Source organism: Cervus canadensis, chromosome 29 (assembly GCF_019320065.1).
Source record: "Cervus canadensis isolate Bull #8, Minnesota chromosome 29, ASM1932006v1, whole genome shotgun sequence".
Lineage (NCBI taxonomy): Eukaryota > Metazoa > Chordata > Mammalia > Artiodactyla > Cervidae > Cervus > Cervus canadensis.
This window is the reverse complement of record NC_057414.1, coordinates 42857312-42869072: the sequence shown is the minus strand read 5'-3', so window position 1 is coordinate 42869072 and position 11761 is coordinate 42857312. Positions and strand designations below refer to the sequence as shown.

The 11761-nt window shown below is 60.2% G+C and overlaps 2 protein-coding genes across 5 annotated transcripts; both read left to right on the top strand.

Annotated features, from left to right (window-relative positions):
- The first annotated feature begins 302 nt into the window (after positions 1-302).
- Positions 303-7484, top strand: TBX10 (T-box transcription factor 10). Its single transcript, XM_043452408.1, has 8 exons — positions 303-409; positions 3851-4118; positions 4203-4304; positions 4653-4824; positions 5764-5919; positions 6218-6285; positions 6478-6572; positions 7026-7484. Exons 1-8 carry the CDS (start codon positions 403-405, stop codon positions 7304-7306), a joined length of 1149 nt encoding a protein of 382 aa, XP_043308343.1. The 5' UTR covers positions 303-402; the 3' UTR covers positions 7307-7484.
- Positions 7485-8714: 1230 nt separating this feature from the next.
- On the top strand, positions 8715-11413 carry NUDT8 (nudix hydrolase 8). Of its 4 annotated transcripts, none has more exons than XM_043452621.1 (4): positions 8715-9011; positions 10145-10277; positions 10809-10886; positions 11028-11413. In XM_043452621.1, exons 1-4 carry the CDS (start codon positions 8818-8820, stop codon positions 11211-11213), a joined length of 591 nt encoding a protein of 196 aa, XP_043308556.1. In that variant the 5' UTR covers positions 8715-8817; the 3' UTR covers positions 11214-11413. The 4 variants fall into 4 exon arrangements, with proteins under 4 accessions (XP_043308556.1, XP_043308555.1, XP_043308554.1 ...); XM_043452620.1 differs by having other exon boundaries at positions 10986-11413; XM_043452619.1 differs by having other exon boundaries at positions 10061-10277.
- Positions 11414-11761: the final 348 nt, after the last annotated feature.

Sequence of the window (11761 nt, the reverse complement as noted above, 5' to 3'; positions counted from 1 at the left end):
AGGAAGCCAGGAGCAGAGACCGGGAGGGGGAGAGGCAGCCTCACCACGTCAGAGCTTCCCCACCTGCCCTCCTCCCGCACAGCGTCGCGCCTGGAGCCAGACGAGCCCAGCCCGGGGCCTCGCTCAGTCCAGTCCGAGGGTGGCTTGCAGAAGGGGCTCTGCACACCCCAGGGCCGAGGTCCCACCTGCAGAGACCAGGTGCCTGGGTCTGGGAGAGACCCAAGACGTGGACGATCCAGGAGGGAAGGACAGTCCTGCCAGGAGGCTGGGGACCGAGGGAGGGCCTGAGCGCTGAGCCGTGCTGCCGATGGACCGGGAGACCGGGAGAGGCTGACCACCAGTGACAGGCAGGGACCCCAGCTGAACCACCGTCTCCAGGAACCGGAAGTCTGGGCTGTCCCCATGGCAGGTAAGGGGCAGGTAGCCAAGGCAGTCCCAAAGTGGGTTCAGGCTCTGGAGTGGGCGGGGTGGGCAGGGTCTAAGCTTAGCGACCAGGGAAACCCCACTATACCCAGGGCCTGGGCAGAGGATGGGGCAGGGGCACCCCAGGCGGAGGCCTCGGATCCCACCAGGGCGGGGTCCATGCAGCCATCCAAGTGCAAATGTGGGGGTGCTGATAGGCAGCGGGACAGAGACATTTCTGGGAGGTGAAAGCCTTATCAGGTGTGGGGGACCTTGGGCCTGGCCCCTCCTTTCTCTGGGCCTCACCCCTTGAGTATCAAGGTGGAAAAGGAGCCTCTAGCTTCCCCTCCAAATCTGACTCCATGTTGGTGGAAATTGGCAATCAAGAGGTGTTGGCTTTCAGAGGAACTGAGCAAGGACAGGCCCCTCCCCAGAGTTACTGAGGGTGGCACAGGGCGGCATGTGAACCAGGAGGGGCAGGGTATAGGCTCAGAAAAGACTGGGGAGCCAGTAACCAGCCTGCGAAGCCCCCAGGCCCAGCAAAACCATGAGCCTCTCCCCCTTGGGACACATCACCAAAGACTCTGGGGCTGGCGTGGATTACCTGGGTGATGTACCTGCCCCAGCAGGACAGCTAAGTGATGGGCAACTAACTGCCCACCTGATGGCCTGGTCCAGGTTATGAGGGACATCGGCCCATCCACCCTTCATCTCTGGGGGATTTAGACCTGATATGGCCCATCACCTCTCAGTAAGACCCACCCATTCCCAGACTGCAGAGCTTCCAGGGGCTTTAGTGAGGTGCCACTTCTCACACGTTGCTCTCAGGGCTGCTAAGTGTGGGGCGACTGGCCTTGGACCCCACACTCTCACCTGGCACCTACTATGCACTGGCTCTGGCCAGGCGCTGCCTGCCTATCAACTCATACCATGCTGTATCATCCCAGGAAACTCCCTCCACCCATGGATTCTGTCCATCCATCCATCCAGCACCATAATTCTACCTCTGCCCAGGGGATCACACGGTTTTACTAGGTTCTCAACCCATGTGGGGCTGCTAGAAATGAACAGTCTGCTTTTCAGGATGCTTTTTCCAGTTTAAAATGTTGTGTTAAAATATACATAACATGGGTCTTCCCCAATGGCTCAGACAGTAAAGAATCTGCCTGTAATGCAGGACACCCGGGTTTGATCCTTGAGTCAGGAAGATCCCCCGGAGAAGGGCATGGCAACCCACTCCAGTATTCTTGCCAGGAGAATTTCATGGACAGAGGAGCCTGGCAGACAACAGTCCATGGAATCTCAAAGGGTCAGACATGACTGAGTGACTAACAGTTTCTTTTTCACTTTTTCATATATAACATAAAAACTATCATTTTAAGTATTTTTTAAGTGTTCAGTGGCATTAAGCACATTCATAATGGTGTGCAACCATCACCACCATCCATCTCCAGAACTTTCTGCATCTTGCAAAGCTAAAACACTGTCCCCATTGAACATTAATTCATCCCCTCTCCCTGCCCCTGGCAACCGCCATCCACTTTCTGTTTATGAATTTCACTACTTTAGGCACCTCTTATGAATGGAATCATACAGTCTTTGTCCTTTTGTGACTGTCTTGTTTTACTTAGCATTAACGTCCTCAAGGTTCATCCATGTCATAGTCTGCATCATAATACCCTTCCTTTTAAAGACTGAATAATATTCCATTGTCTGGATACACACGTTCTTCTTATCCATTCATCCATCAGTGGACAAACACTAGGGTTGCATTCACATTTTAGCTGTTGCAAACAATGCTGCTTTGAATACCAATGAACACATATCTGTTCAGGTACTTGCTCTTGGTTCTTTTGGGCATTCCAGTATTCTTGCCTGGAGAATTCCATGGATAGAGGAAGCTGTCAGGCTATAGTCTACGGGGTCACAAAGAGTCAGACATGGGCTTCCCAAGTGGTGCAGAGGTAAAGAATCCGCCCACCAACGCAGGAGACTCAGAGTCGGACATGACTAATACTTCCACTTTTCATAGTAATTCCATCTTTCATATTTTGAGGAACCATCAGTGGTTTTCCACAGGGGCTACACTGTCTTACATTCCACCAGCAATGCACAAGGGTTCCAATTTCTCTACATCTTCACTAACACTTGTAACACTTTTTTTGTTATTGTTGTTTTTGTTATTGCTTTGGTTTTTGGTAATAGCCATCCTCCTAGGTATAAAGTATCTCATTATAGTTAAAAAAAAATTTTTTTTTAAATAAGAAGGATGGAGCCTTAGCAAACTTTTGCACAAGACATCTGCAGGTTTGCAGACCAGAAATGGGGTCTTTTATCTTTTTAAGATTTATTTTTGGCTGCTCTGGGTCTTCATTGCTGCACGCAGGGGTCATTCTTTGTGGCGGTGCTTGGGCTTCTCACCGTGGTGGTGTCTCTTGAGGCAGAGTGTGGGCTGCAGGGCCCGTGGGCTTCAGTAGTTGTGACACGCAGGCTTAGCTGCTCTGTGGCATGTGAGATTTTCCCAGACCAGGGATCAAACCCGTATCCCCTGCATTGGCAGTTGGATTCTTAACTACTGGGCCACCAGGAAAGCCCAAAAGAGGGGCTCTTTAGGAACAAATGAGGAGGCCAGAGAGGAGAGATGTTAGAACTGGCTTCTGGAGGCAGAATTTGGGCCAGATTGCCCTAGTGGCTCAGACAGTAAAGAATCTGCCTGCAGTGTAGGAGAACCCAGGCTTGATCCCTGGGTTGGGAAGATTCCCTGAAGAAGAGAATGGCAACCCACTCCAGTATTCCTGCTTGGAGAATCCCATGGACAGAAGAGCCTGGAGGGCAACAGTCCATGGGGTCACAAAGAGTCAGACACGACTGAGTGACTAACACAACTTCAGGGTCAGAGATGGGTAAGAGTCACCCACAGTAATTTGGGGATCTCCTTCAGCTCAGTATTCCTGAAGCAGCACGAGGCAGCCAGGTCTGCACAGAGCTGAGAAAGACCCCCCACCCCCACCCCTCACACCCCCACCTGTACCGTCATTCATAACAAGGTCCTTTCTGAAGGGCCTACTGTGTGCCAGGCCCTGTGTGTGTCTTCACGAATCCTCACGTCAGCCCAACAAGGCAGATTTAAGAACTCCTTGGGACAGATGTGGAAACTGAGGTTCCAGGAGGTGAAATAATTTGCTCAAGGCCACATGGCCTCCTGATGGCTCAAAGATTCCCTGGGAAGCCAGACAGGGCCTGTCTCTGGCCTCTGGGAGCTTTAAGTGAGCATTTACCTCATGAAGTAATGCCGAGTTAGGGATCCTATGGGAACACAGGCCTGGCAATCAGGGAGGGCTTCCTGGAAGAAGAGGCATCTTGGTGCAGCCTGAAAGATGAAGGCTGGCCGGGTGGAGTAGGAGTGGGTGAGGAGAACAGAGGCCCATATCCTGTCTTCTCTCTCCAGCCTTCCTCTCTGCTAGCCTTGGGGTATTTGCCCCCTCAGAGACCTACACACTGCCCGTGACCAGCTCCAGCTGGGAGCCCCAGCCAGACTCCATGATACCATCAGGCCCTTCCACCAGTTCCACAGGGGCCCCAGCAGTGGCCGAGGCCACCGAGCAGGGCCCCAAGAACCCCCGCGTGTCCAGCGTGACGGTTCAGCTAGAGATGAAGGCTCTGTGGGAAGAGTTCAACCAGCTGGGCACAGAGATGATCGTCACCAAGGCGGGCAGGTGTGAGCACGGGGGGTGAGGGGGTGGCGGGAGTGGGGAGCAGGCTGGAACCATGCTGGGGCCGCTGAGCACCCCCTCCCGCAGGAGGATGTTCCCCACCTTCCAGGTGAAGATCCTGGGCATGGACACGCTGGCTGACTACGCCCTGCTCATGGATTTCGTGCCTTTGGATGACAAGAGATACAGGTCCGGGGCTGGCTGGGGCTCGCAGCTCAGACCTCAGGCACTGAGATGGGGAAGCAGAAGCCCACCCGCTCCCTGGGTGAAGCAGGGGCCAGTCAGAGCAGTGTCAGGGGGGTCTATCCCGGGCAGGCAGGGATGGGGGGGCTAGCCCAGGGCGGCAGGTGCGACCGCAGGGACCCCAGGCTGGACAGCACTCTGGAGCCTCTGGTTCCTCCTGTGCAGATGGGCCAGCACGAGGGCAGTAGGGAAGATGGTAACCCCTGTCAGTCTTGGCTCCAGGTGGGGGCAGCAGATGAGGGAGGCACCCTGGGGTGCAGTTGGGGCGCCCTGGCCACCTCGCTCCGTCCCCAGGTACGCCTTCCACAGCTCTGCCTGGCTGGTGGCGGGCAAGGCGGACCCGGCCACGCCCGGCCGTGTGCACTTCCACCCTGACTCGCCGGCCAAGGGCGCGCAGTGGATGCGTCAGATCGTGTCCTTCGACAAGCTCAAGCTGACCAACAACCTGCTGGATGACAATGGCCATGTGAGGCCCGGGCCACCATGGGGAGGGGTTGGGCCAGGGCAGGGGACACTGGGGCCTGAGTATAATGGAGCCTGGGGCCAGAACTGGCTGGGGCTTTGATGCCCAAGTCCACTTGGCTGGGGGTCGGACAGCAGAGGGGACTGCCCAGGCCCACCACAGATGCAAAAACAGCATCATTGACACTTTGTGCAAGGCAAAGATCAGGCTGATGTCAGGAGAAAAAGGAACCAGGGAAGGGGTCTGAGATGGAGGTGGCAACTGAGGCTATTTGAAGAGAAGTCTGATGGAGTGGAGGAGGGAGCCTGTGTATCTAGAAGAGGGAGCTGTGGCAGGCAGAGGGGCCAGCGAGTGCAAAGGCCCTGAGGCAGGAGGATACTGGGGAGTCTGGGGACCTGCGAGGAGGCTCCTGTGTGGCTGGAGTGGAGCGAGGAGGGACAGTGGGAGGGGAAGAGATACTAGGGGCGGCCTGCGCTGATCTGCAGGACCAGTTGGCTGCGGACAGGATTCAGGTCTTTACTCTGTGTGGGGCGGGAGCCAAGGATGGGGGCGGTGGTTCTGAGCTGCAGCTCACTGGGGCTGCTGTGTGGAAAATGGGCAGAGGAGCCAAGTGGAGGCAGGGAGCGCAGCTGGGAGGCGGCTGCAGAAATCCAGGAGAAAGATAGTGGTGGCCGGGCGGCGTGGAGGCCATGGGGTAGGAGAGGTGGTCAGATCCCAGATGGCCCTGTGATGGCTGGGACGTGGGAGTGAGAGGCCAAGCCCCCCGGACGCTCAGACAACAAGCGGCCTTTGACTCAGAACCGCAGACTCACAACCTCACACCCGGCACCAGCACTTATGAGACAGGAGGTGTGGGGAGCGGGGGTGGCTGGAGGAAGGGCTTCAGCCTCAGCGAGGGCTGGCTGCCGCCCTGGCCCACATCCCTCCCCGCCCGCCCCACAGATCATCCTCAATTCCATGCACCGCTACCAGCCGCGCTTCCACGTGGTTTTTGTGGACCCACGCAAAGACAGCGAGCGCTATGCCCAGGAGAACTTCAAGTCCTTCATCTTCGCGGAGACCCAGTTCATGGCCGTCACAGCGTATCAGAACCACCGGGTGCGTCAGGCACAGTTCCTAACCTGACTCCCCCAGCCCATCACGTGGGAGAAACTGAAGGACCAGGTTCTTAAGCCTGACAGGCACACAGAGTCCTGCCCATCTGTCCTTCCGGGACTCCATGAGCATCAGCCCACAGTCATTCCCCTGCCTTCACGCCCACTGGCTCTGTGGTTCCTGGACTGAGAGGCGGGCCTCCAGATTGGGGGGATCCAGGGAGGGGAGGGTGGCTAGCCCGGGGCCCCACAGCCTCTCCCCAGCTCAAGGCTGACCTCTAACTACACTCTCTCCTCTGCAGATCACCCAGCTGAAAATTGCCAGCAACCCATTTGCCAAGGGCTTTCGGGAGAGTGACCCAGACTCCTGGTACCATCTGGCCCCATCCCCTCTCCCCATTTCTATCCCCAGGCATCTCTTAAGGTCTCAGCTCCTGACCCTTCTTTCAGGGTCACAGCCAATGGCTTGTCCTGGGGTCCCACTGCCTGACTCAGACCATGACTCTTGGCCTGGGTTCCCCACCGTGACCCTTTTCCCCATTCCTGCTTGCCCCACCTCCAGGCCTATATCTCCACGGCCCCTGCTCAGCGTCCCAACCCGGAGTCGCAGCAGCCTCAGCCCCTGTCTGCTGAAAGGCTCCGATGAGCACGAGAAAGGTCAGCCCCCAGGTTCACAGACACGGTGGGACCAGAGCCTGCTAAACGGGCAGGAAGGGAGGGGAGAGGGCCATGGGGCCCCCAGGAAGGACCTATAGACTGCTCAGCAAGCTCACCGGGCATCTGTGCGGACAGAGAGGGGAAGCAGAAATTTCTGAGACAATTTTGGACCCAGGGCAGGGAGAACGGTTGGGCAGGGACAAGGTGCAGGGGTGGTGGTGAGGGGTGAGGGTGGAGGTCCGGTAGACTTCCTGGAGGAGGTGGTTTCTGGGCTGGGCCTTGGAGGACTGAGAAGGAGGGAGGAGGGGAAGAAAGTCCAGGCAGAGGCAAGAGCAAGCACAAAGGCTAAGCGGTGGGCAACTTGAGAAAGGAGAGCAGCAGGCTCTTGGACCGGCAGGCTGAAGGAGTGAGGGGAGGCCTGGGCTCCACTCAGACCACGTCCTCCCCTCTCAGACCCCAACAAAGCCTTCACCTCCAGGACCCCCGCCAGGCTCCACCATCAGCTGCTGGCCCCCACTGAGGCTCTGCTGGCCCCAGCCACCTACCCGCCCCTCACCTACCAGGGCCTGTACCCTGGAGCCTCAAGCCCCGTCCGACCAAGGGCCCGACCGACACCATACCCCCTCCCCAATATCCAGGCCGATAGGGGCCAGGGGGGCCTGCCCCTCCCAGCGGGGCTGGGGCTCCTCTCCCCCACTGCAATGTGCCTGGGGCCTGGCCAGGACCCGCAGTGACAGTGGGGACCGTGTGGACAGAGTCCTCTCATCCTGGAGCCCACTCTCTTCAGCCTTACCTCTGCAGAGACCACCACCCCTCCCTTGACCAGGAGAACAGAGCAGGTGGAAGCCCAGAGAGGAAAGCGACCTGCCCAGAGTTACCAGACTGGGATGGTGCCAGGCTTGGAACTGGACCCCCTACCTCCAAGCTGCCCCCTCTGCCTTGGGGGCGACTCCTCCAAGCCCTGCTTTACCTCTCTCTTCCCTCCAACATTAAACCATTTGGAATGGGTGGTCAGAGCACTTCTGTCCTTGGAGGTCAGGGTGGAGGGCCTCAGGAAAGCCCACACCCCAGAGTCTGGGCTACAGACATCACAAAGCTCTGCTCCGTGCTGCTGGCGTCCCAGGGAGCAGAGTCATGGTAAAGGTGGCAACACAAGCTGAGTGGCAGGGCTCTGAGGGAGGTTGTGTTCCTGCCCTCTGCCTCGCCCGCCCAGATGAGGACCAAAACTGCAGCTCAGGGAGGCAGTGCTCAAAGTCGAAGCGAAGCATGGGACACCTGCCATTCCACGTTTAGGCGCTGTGTGCAAGACCAGGGTGTCTAGTCCTTGGGGGGGGGGGCACAGTCTGGCAGAGGGATGCAGCATGCCACAGGCAGAGACCACAGGGGTCAAGGTGGGGGTGACACGGAGTTTGAGAATTCAATCAAAATTCCAGGCAGGAGAGCTTCTAGACAAAGTGACCAGCACCTGTAAGAGAAGTTGCGGAGGAGACGGGAGGGGAGCAGAGGCCAGCTCCCGGAGGTGGGAAAAGCAGGGGAAAGGTCTGGGGCTGGAGTGGGTCCCCTGGAGCGAGAGGGCGCAGCGTATCTCCAGCAGAACCAGGAGACAGGGCCCGGAGGGTGGGAAGGCCTGGGCACTCCTTCCCACGGCCCCAGGCATCTCTAACCCCTAAACGCCGACTCCAAACACCCTGCAGCACTTGCGGGCGCGGAGGAACGCGGGGCCTCAACAATCAGACATCCCGACTCTCAAACCCGGCGGTCAGTACGACCGAGCCCGGTCGCCGGCCAGACACGAGTCCAGTTGCACTAGGCAGGGGACACTCTCCAGGCCCGTCGGGCCAGCCCCGCCCCTGGCCCGCCCCTACCGGAATCCCAGACATCGAGCCACGCCCCTTCCCGCCACGCCCCAGGTCAGGCCCGCCCCGCCCCAGGCCCGCCCCTACCGGAAGCCCAGGCCCGCCCCTGCCGGAAGCCCGGGCTATCGAGCCCCGCCCCTTCCCGCCCCGCCCTTCCCGCCCCTCCCCACAACTCTCAGAGGGGCCCCTCCCCTGCCTGGGTCCGCCCCTTAGTCGGGCCCCGCCCCCGTAGGCGTGGCCTGTGTCCCTACCGCTCCTTATCAAGGCGAGCAAACTCCTCCCACGGCCCGCCCCCCAGGTTCCCGAGAGACCTCCCCAAGTGTACTCGCCCGAGCCTCTTCCCTCGCGCCGCCCGGTGCCCTCGGTGTCCCCGCCGCACTGGACCGGACATGCTGCCCGACTGCCTGTCGGCGGAGGGCGAACAGCGCTGCCGGCGGTTGCTGGCGGGAGCCACGGCCCGGCTGCGCGCGCGGCCTGCGGCGGCCGCGGTCCTCGTGCCTCTGTGCTCGGTGCGCGGGGTCCCGGCGCTACTCTACACGCTGCGGTCCAGCCGCCTGGCCGGGAGGCACAAGGGTGACGTCAGGTACACCTGCCGGGACCTCCTCTCCCTTCTAGAAGGGCGCCGCTAAACCCCGGAGACCGCCGGGTCGTGGGCAAAGCACTTAGCCTCCCCGAGCCTTGGCTTCCGCCTCTGCAGAATGGGTCTAAGTAGAGCCCGTCGGCCAGCCGGCTGCGGCGGGAATCAACAATCCGCATCCCTCCGCCCGGAACCTGGCGCCGCAGGTACTCCTGCCCCGGCGCCGCCGCGCGGATCGCTCGAAGCGCGGGTGGGGGACACAGGGTAGCTCAGCTGATAAAGACTCCGCCTGCAGTGCAGGAGACCTCGGTTCGATTCCTGGGTCGGGAAGATCCCCTGGAGAAGGGATAGGGTACCTACTCCAGTATTCCTGGAGGGAGGCCCTGAGGGAGACGCAGGAGGAGCTGGCCCTGGTGGCTCAGACGCTAAAAGACTCCGCCTGCAATGTAGGAGACCCCAATTCCACTCCTGGGTTTGGAAGATCCCCTGGAGAAGGGATAGGCTACCCACTCCAGTATTCTTGGGCTTTCCTGGTGGCTCAGACGGTAAAGAATCCGCCTGCAATGCAGGAGATCTGGGGTTCGATTCCAGGGTGAGGAAGATTCCCCTGGAGGAGGGCATGGCAACCCACTCCAGTCTGCTTGCCTGGAGAATCCCCATGCACAGAGAAGCCTGACGGGATACAGTCCACGGGGTCACAGAGAGCTGGACACGACTGAGCGACCAAGCACACACACTAAAAAGACAGAACTTCGCCCCTTCCCGGCGACTGCGGGAGGATTGCCTCCGGGAACCAAGGGGGAGCCCCGGGTGGGGCTACCTGGCTTGCCCCAGGCCGTGCCCCCCTCCCCCGGCGGAAACTGGGGACACCCTAGGGTCAATGTCAGCACCTCTGGGGCCACACACGATAAGCCCAGTTAGCATAGCTGAGCCCCGGGAGGCACAAGGCTTCTCCTCCTTACCCCTGTTGTTCATGGAGGTAAACCGAGCCTGCAGAGGTCCTGGGGTTTGCCCAGCCCTGTCTGCAAATTAGGGGCAGAGACGTTTTTTTTTAGGCGAGTCCCTGCCGCAGCAGCCACCCCCAGCCCTTCATGGCCCCACCCAGTGGCCCAAGAAGCAGGCTCCCTCTGCCTGTTCAGTTTCCCAGGTGGCAAGTGTGACCCCGCTGACCGGGACGTGGTGCACACGGCCCTGAGGGAGACACAGGAGGAGCTGGGCCTGGCTGTGCCCGAGGAGCGGGTTTGGGGAGTCCTGCGGCCCGTGCACGACCGGGTAAGCCCTTCAGGCCTTCAGGCACTCACCCCGCTGGGCCCGTCTGCTCGCCCCAGGATAGGAGCAGAGCGCTCAGGGACCAGGACGGTGGCTGTGGGGACTGTGGCAGTCACCGAGGGCGGTGGGGTCCCAGACAACCTGCCCGGCTCTCGTTTCCCAGCCTCCCACACCTGTCGGGAAGGGGCCAGGGGTATTTGATTCCCCTTTCATGGGGGATCCTGAGGCTCAGTCCTGGGATGGAGGTAGCTCCGCTCAGCTTGGTGGACAGAGGTTGGGGAGGGTGTCGCAGGCTAGGCAGGGGAGATTTGAGGGTGCTAAAAGTAAGGGAGAGCAACGGCCCAGAGGCCCGGGTGGGTCTAGTGTGTTGAGGGGGCCTGAGCCAGTCAGCATGGCTGGAGCAAGTCCAGGAGCAGGGCTGGGTGGACCTGGCCTGCATGGCTGTAGGCCCCAGAGGCCTCCCCCCAGGCTCCCGTGGCCCAAAGCCCCGCCAAGGCCCTCCTTGCCCTGACGGCCTGCCCCCTCCTGCCGCAGGAAAAGGCCACAGTGGTGCCAGTCCTGGCCGGCGTGGGCCCGCTCGATCCCGAGAGCCTCAGGCCCAACCCCGAGGAGGTGAGTGGGGGCATCTGGGGTGGGGAGGCGGGTTGTCCTGATGGAGGAGGCTGCAGTGGCCAGCACTCTGTCTGCCCTCTCGCTACCCCCTGCCCACAGGTGGATGAAGTGTTCGCCCTGCCCCTGTCCCATCTGCTGCAGGAGCAGAACCAAGGTTACACCCACTTCTGCCGTGGTGGCCACTTCCAGTACACGTTGCCCGTCTTCCTGCACGGGCCGCACCGGGTCTGGGGGCTCACAGCCGTCATCACCGAGTTCACCCTGAAGCTGCTGGCCCCTGGTGTCTACCAGCCCCGCCTGGCCGGCCCGGAGCTGCCCCGGGGCTGAAGGCCTGGCCCCGAGCGGGCCCTGCCTTTGCCCTGCCAGGCCGGCTCCTCTCCAGGACTGAATAAAGAGTCTTTCCCAACACTGTGGCAACTGCATCTTCTGCACTGGAGCCCTGACCTTGGGCAGACTCCATGGGACAGCTGGCCTGCTGGCTGGGGCACCTTGGGATAATCACGCTGTCACTTGCTATGTGTGCATACTGTGTGTCTGGAGTCTTTTCTTTCATTTCACTCTTACCACGGCCCTGTGAGGTGCGACCACTGCTGTCCCTGGGTAGTGAGACGGGATCAGGGAGGGCAGACACCTTGCCCAAGGTCACCCCAGTTTGGGATTTGAACCAGGCCCTGTCTGACTCCAGAGCCCAAACTCCTAGCCTCTACAGCCACTGCAGAGCTGTCTTCCGAGCCTGGCCCACCCCGTGCTGGGCAGCAGGCATCCAGCGAGGAGCCCTGCGTGTCACTGCAAACCGGTGACGTGCCGGGCTCTCTCCGTGCCGGGTGCTGTGCTGGGGCCACGTCTGCACCAGCCAGATGCTGCCCTGCCCTCTA